General features: G+C 45.1%; 1 protein-coding gene across 1 annotated transcript; it reads right to left on the bottom strand.

Annotated features, from left to right (window-relative positions):
• Positions 1 to 2878: 2878 nt before the first annotated feature.
• Positions 2879 to 5593, bottom strand: LOC149078202 (uncharacterized). The gene has a single exon (XM_089242110.1). It carries the CDS (start codon positions 5591 to 5593, stop codon positions 2879 to 2881), a length of 2715 nt encoding a protein of 904 aa, XP_089098236.1.
• Between the last annotated feature and the right edge of the window lie 528 nt (positions 5594 to 6121).

Raw genomic sequence — 6121 nt, 5'->3', positions numbered from 1 at the left:
TTTTCCCTAGTATATTGTCTCACCCAAAAGGTAATTCCAACATTCTAACGATAGCTAACATTACAAGATTGATAATAATTTATATGTTTTTATCATTATAACATTATTTTAATTTAATTTAATTCCCCCCATCACGTACGGGAAAACTGATAAGTGGTTGAATTTGGGAATATTTCTGCATAATTTGTTCCATATTTATGTTATTTATAAACTACATTCGGGAATTATGCGTAATCACTGATAAAAGTAATAAATCTAGGAAAATTAATCTACTTTATACTGACGCGATTGGTGATTACGCATAATAACTGGTGATTATGGGTAATCACCAATTTTTCATATTTACTGAAACATATACACATGAGTTCATACCATGCATACAAAATGAATTTTGATAGCTTTTCGATGAAATGTTTTCTCTAACATACAGATGTGGGGTAAACGAAGTACTTGAAAATTATAATGAATATCAGAAAGATACCTGAAGTAGCAATTATTAAATTTGTGAATTGAACCGATAGTAGAAAAATAAAAGAATGAGAAAAAGTCCCCATAAAAATACAGTAGGCAACAAAAATTCAGTAAAATGTTCCGCATTGCAAGGCATTGAGAACTAGCGGCACATTTGCAATATTAATAATATTCTCGCATATTTCTCGAGGATTTCTAGCATTAAGTTTTCACCAGTCCATATTACATCATTTATGTCTTCCTCTTCCGACTCGGTAACGGATTATTTTAGATGATTCATTTTTTGAGCTTGATAAAAGCTCTTCTCTGTCACTCATTTTTTTTTTACTTTGTTTCAATATTTTCGCTAGTGAAAATGAAGGTGATGAAGCAGTCAATTGATTATAGGCAACTGAATAACCGTTTTTGAGATAGTTTCTTATCAGGAAAGAAACAATTTTAGCTAACAATAAAAGGAGGGAAAAAAAAGAATTTCAGGAAGAGAGGAATTTAGAGGGGAAAGGAACGTTACGTTTCTTTCAAACTTGCTAGTACAATGAATAGGAATGTATTTTGTACAGGTAATACGGGGTATTTATCTGTATTTGAAGAATGGTCTACTTATCTGAACGCAAAGCTAATAAAGCTGAATAAATTCCTAAAAATTATATGTCGAACCCCCCCCCCTCCTCCTTCCCCCGTGAACTTCCGTATCTCTGCTCATTACTATGTGCAAGATTACAAGAAAAATAAATCTGAGATCAAAGGTTCCACTTATGGACCCTTTGTCACCGATGTTCAAATGATGAATTTTTTTCACAGAGTAATTTCTCAATCACAAACGAAAAACTCCTTCTTTACGGCCACTCCTCTTTTACGGACAAGTTGGTTTGTTCCGCAGGGTGTCCACAAGAGAGGGGTTCTGAAATGTCTCTCACTAGACATTTATAAGAGTCAGACTGAAGGAGCATTCGGAATTACACAATAGCATAAATGCGCTTTATTCCAACATTGGTACAATAGTTACGGAGAAACACAACCGACCGCCATGGCCGCTAGAACTCGAATCGCGCAGACAATCGAACGGCGCGCGCTCATTTAAGCTCGCGCTATGCGCTGTTGCCAAGTCATACATATAAATATAACACATATATAACACCTTCCCTTCTAAAAGAAAGTCTGCACTACAATGCACGAGTTCAGTTACGCAACTCACTACACACCTAGTCTTTCAGGTGGTCGCCTGCGACGTTGCGATCGCCTCAGATGAGGAGGTGATGAATCAACAGCTTGAGGATTCCTTGCCTTCGTTGGTTCATTTCTGATGGACTCGGTATTCTCCGTCTGATCGGGCCCCTCTGATTTATTGGGCTGCTGGGATACCTCGGAACCAGCTGAACGCGAAGGTGACACCGAACGCCGTTGACGCAATTGGTCCCGATGCCGAACCACGTGACCCGAAGGAGTACTCACTTCCGACATGACCCTACCCCTTGAAGTGGAGACCGTTCCTGGGATCCACCTTGGGCCACTTGCGTAGTTTCTGCACCATACCTTATCCTCAGGTGCAAACTTGGGTTTGAGATCGGGATCCGTCGCCAGATGTTGACCCGGTTTCAACAGGTCCAACCTGCTTCTCATGAGTCTGTTGAACATCGCCGTACCAGGAGCTTGACCAGTTGATGAAACAGGTGTCCTTCGATAGTGAAACAGAAATCTGTCAAGCCTTTCTTGGAAGGAACCGCCCTTAATTTTCCTCAAAGCATCCTTCATGGAGCGCACCGCTCTTTCAGCCAACCCATTTGACTGCGGGTGATACGGCGCAGCTCGGACATGGATGATCCCGTTCCTACGAAGGAAATCCGAGAACTCCTGACTAGTGAACGATGTTGCGTTATCACTGACGATTGTTCTGGGCAGTCCGAATCTCGCAAAGAGGGATCGTAATGCAGCGACCGTAGCAGCTGACGATGTCAAAGACACCGGAATTGCTTCCAACCACTTAGTGGCAGCATCCACTACTAACAAAACGATGTGGTTATCAAACGGGCCTGCATGGTCGATATGAATTCTGCTCCAAGGCTCCGTTGTGGAAGGCCATGGTGCCAAGTTTGATGGAGCAACGGAAGCTTCGACTTGACAATCGATGCACGAACGCACCAAGTCCTCAATGTCCTTATCAATATTCGGCCACCACACAGACTGTCTAGCCAAGGCTTTGAGAGCACCCATACCTTGGTGACCCCCATGAAGCTCCGACAGCACGTACTTCCTGTACTTTGGTGGCACATATATTCTATTCGCACGTATAATAATACCGTTTTCCACTGACAAGTCAGTTCGGCAGAGCCAGAAAGGATGAATTTCAGCCGTTACACGCCTGGGCCAGCCTTGTGCTATGTATCTCTTCACTTTCAACAGAACAGGATCAGCATCTAACTCCTTCTGGAAATGAAATCTGGTCATCGCCATCATCCATAGATTCCAGCAATAATATTACATCAGCAGGCGTTGGAGAATCAGTCACAGTTGTCGGCACAGGTAGCCTACTGAAAGCATCAGCATTAGCATGAGAAGATCCTTTCCGATACACAATGTTGTACGAGTACCCTGATAGTACAAGCGCCCATCGCTGAATGCGAGAAGCAGCCATTGGAGCCACTGGTTTAGTCTCAGAAAACAGGCTCACTAGGGGCTGATGATCGGTAACCAAAGTGAATGTTCTTCCCAGAAGATATTTCCGATACCGTGTAACCCCGAAGACCAACGACAAGGCTTCTCTTTCGATCTGGCTGTAGTTCCTTTCCGCTTTCGTCAGGGATCTAGACGCAAAAGCAATAGGACGATCGCCCACAGCTGAGGGATGAGACAACACAGCTCCTACTCCGTACGGACTAGCGTCACACTCGAGACGCACTTCCTTACTTTCATCGAAGTGGACCAACAACGAAGATGTAGACAATCTTTTCTTTGCTTCTTGGAAAGACTTCCTTTCCTGCTCAGTCCATTTCCAACATGAATTCTTATTCAACAACTTATACAATGGTGCTAGCATAGAGGACATATTTGGAAGGAATTTTGCATAATAAGTCAGCAAACCTATGAAAGACCTCAGTTCATCCGCATTCTTTGGCTCAGGAGCTTTCTCAATGGCTTCCAACTTCGTTTGCACTGGATGTAGGCCTTCTGCATCGATTCTATGCCCCAGATATTCTACTGACGTCTGCATGAACGAGCACTTCGAGGGATGTAGCTTGATACCAGCTTCCTGCAAAGTACACAACACTTTGCTCAGATTCCTTAAATGATCCGAAACAGAGCTGCCTGTTATCAGCAAGTCGTCTAGGTAGCACAACGCATTTTCATGCCCTTGCAAGAGCTTGTCCATTTCTCTCTGAAAAATTGATGGAGCTGACGCTACCCCAAAAGGCAGTCTCGTGTACCTGAACAAACCTTTATGAGTGTTAATTACCAATAAGTCCCTGGAAGCTTCATCCAATTCCAATTGACAGTACGCATCCGATAAGTCGATCTTTGAAAAAGTCACTCCTCCTGAAAGACGAGCGAACAAATCCTCGACTTTGGGTAACGGATACCTCTCGAGATCTGTCGCAACGTTAGCGGTGAGCTTAAAGTCACCACACAGTCGAATCCTACCGTTCGCCTTTAGGACTGGTACTACAGGTGTCGCCCATTCCGATGACGACACTCGTTCCAAAACGCCTAAATCCAAAAGTCTACTTATTTCTTCTTCTACCTTCTTCTTATAAGCGTAAGGCACGGGACGAGCTTTGAAGAATTTCGGTGAAGCACAGCCTTTTCTTTTCAGACGAACCTTCACATTTTTCAGCTTCCCGAGACCCCCCGAAAACAGTTCTTGATGTTCATCCAAGACGGCCTGCAAGTCCCGTGACGAAGATTTCACGTCAACCTGGATCGTGTTTGTAGAGCCAGCCGAATAAATAGTGCTCAACACCCCTAGTTCGCGGATCCAATTTCGTCCCATCAAGATCACGGAACACTGATCCACCACCAGGATCGGAAGCATTTCACAACTGGATTCGTACTTCACAGAAACATCCATCGTGCCCACTATCTTCAGACTATGCCTTGTAAAAGATCTGAGCTTTATACGAGTGTCTTTCAAAGGTGGAAATCGACATCGGTGCTTCTTGAACATCGAATAAGGCATCACCGAAAAAGGTGCTCCCGTGTCCACCTGCATTACCATAGGTAGCCCTTCAATCACGACTTGCACGGTACAAGGTGGTGGGAAATCAGACATCGAGTTCAACGTCAACACATCGAACGCCGGAGACGAGTTATCCAGCTGGTCGACTTGATTCACTCTGTTCGCACAACGTCCTTGGCCTTTGACTCCAACACTCCATCTGTTCTTCACTGACTTGCATACTCTGGCTAAGTGTCCCGTCTTCCCGCATGAATGGCACGTACTCTTGGCAAACTTGCAAGTTGAGGACTTGTGTCCACTTGCACCACAAGCATAGCAGGAAAACATAACCTTGGCTTGTGACGGGTGATGACCTCTGGAACTTTTCAGTTGCTGCTTCGCTCGCGTCTGCTTTACAAACAGCACTTCCGCTGGAGACGTGTTGTCACCACGCAGGTTAGAGGCGTTTTTCGAGGCCGCTTCCATCGACATCGCGATCTCCGACGCCCGATCGAAAGACAGATCTCTTTCCGCCAACAGCCTTCTCTGAATAGCGTCATCATTTATCCCACATACGAGCCGATCTCGTAGCATTTCCGCTAAAGTACGCCCATAACTGCAAAACCTGGCGAGAGTTCGAAGTTCGGCTATGAAGGTTGGCACAGACTCTCCCGGCTTCCTACAGCGACAGTTGAATTTGAACCGCTCTACGATCTCCGACGGAGCCGGTTCGAAATGATTCCTGAGAACGTCTATCAGTTCTGCTAGCGTTCGATCCGTGGGTAAGGCTGGGGACACCAGACTCCTTATCAAGCCATACGTCGGCGCACCCACCAGCGATAGGAATATCGCACGTCTGCGGACATCATCCGTAACTTCATTCGCAACAAAATATTGATACAATCGCTCGGCATACTCCGAAAACGGTTCTTTCGCGCGGTCGAATTCTCCGATTATCCCGAAACCTGCCATCCGGAGCGTATGAGGAAATCGCTTGAAGAAACTAAGCCTACCTCGCTAGCGCTTGCTTCTATCTTGTTCCCGTCCTGCCGAGACGATGATTTTCAACTCCTGCAGAATGACGATAGATCCCGTACTCGTCGCCACTGAAATGTCTCTCACTAGACATTTATAAGAGTCAGACTGAAGGAGCATTCGGAATTACACAATAGCATAAATGCGCTTTATTCCAACATTGGTACAATAGTTACGGAGAAACACAACCGACCGCCATGGCCGCTAGAACTCGAATCGCGCAGACAATCGAACGGCGCGCGCTCATTTAAGCTCGCGCTATGCGCTGTTGCCAAGTCATACATATAAATATAACACATATATAACAGGTTCCCACTGTATTTCATTCATAAGCGGATGCAGGCACTTCGAACGAGGGGGAGGGGGCGGATTTTCCTCCTCCACTCTCCGCCTATGATAATACAGATTTATTTTTGGGGAAACGGAGGGTGGTAGGGGCAAAGGGGCAGGGAGGCTGACCCGTGC

Source organism: Pholcus phalangioides, unplaced genomic scaffold (genome assembly GCF_987345545.1).
Source record: "Pholcus phalangioides strain wild (caught in Gottingen) unplaced genomic scaffold, Ppha-v1.0 ptg000014l_1, whole genome shotgun sequence".
Classification (NCBI taxonomy): Eukaryota; Metazoa; Arthropoda; class Arachnida; order Araneae; family Pholcidae; genus Pholcus; species Pholcus phalangioides.
The sequence above is the reverse complement of the archived record's forward strand: the minus strand, read 5'-3'. Positions and strand labels throughout refer to the sequence as shown.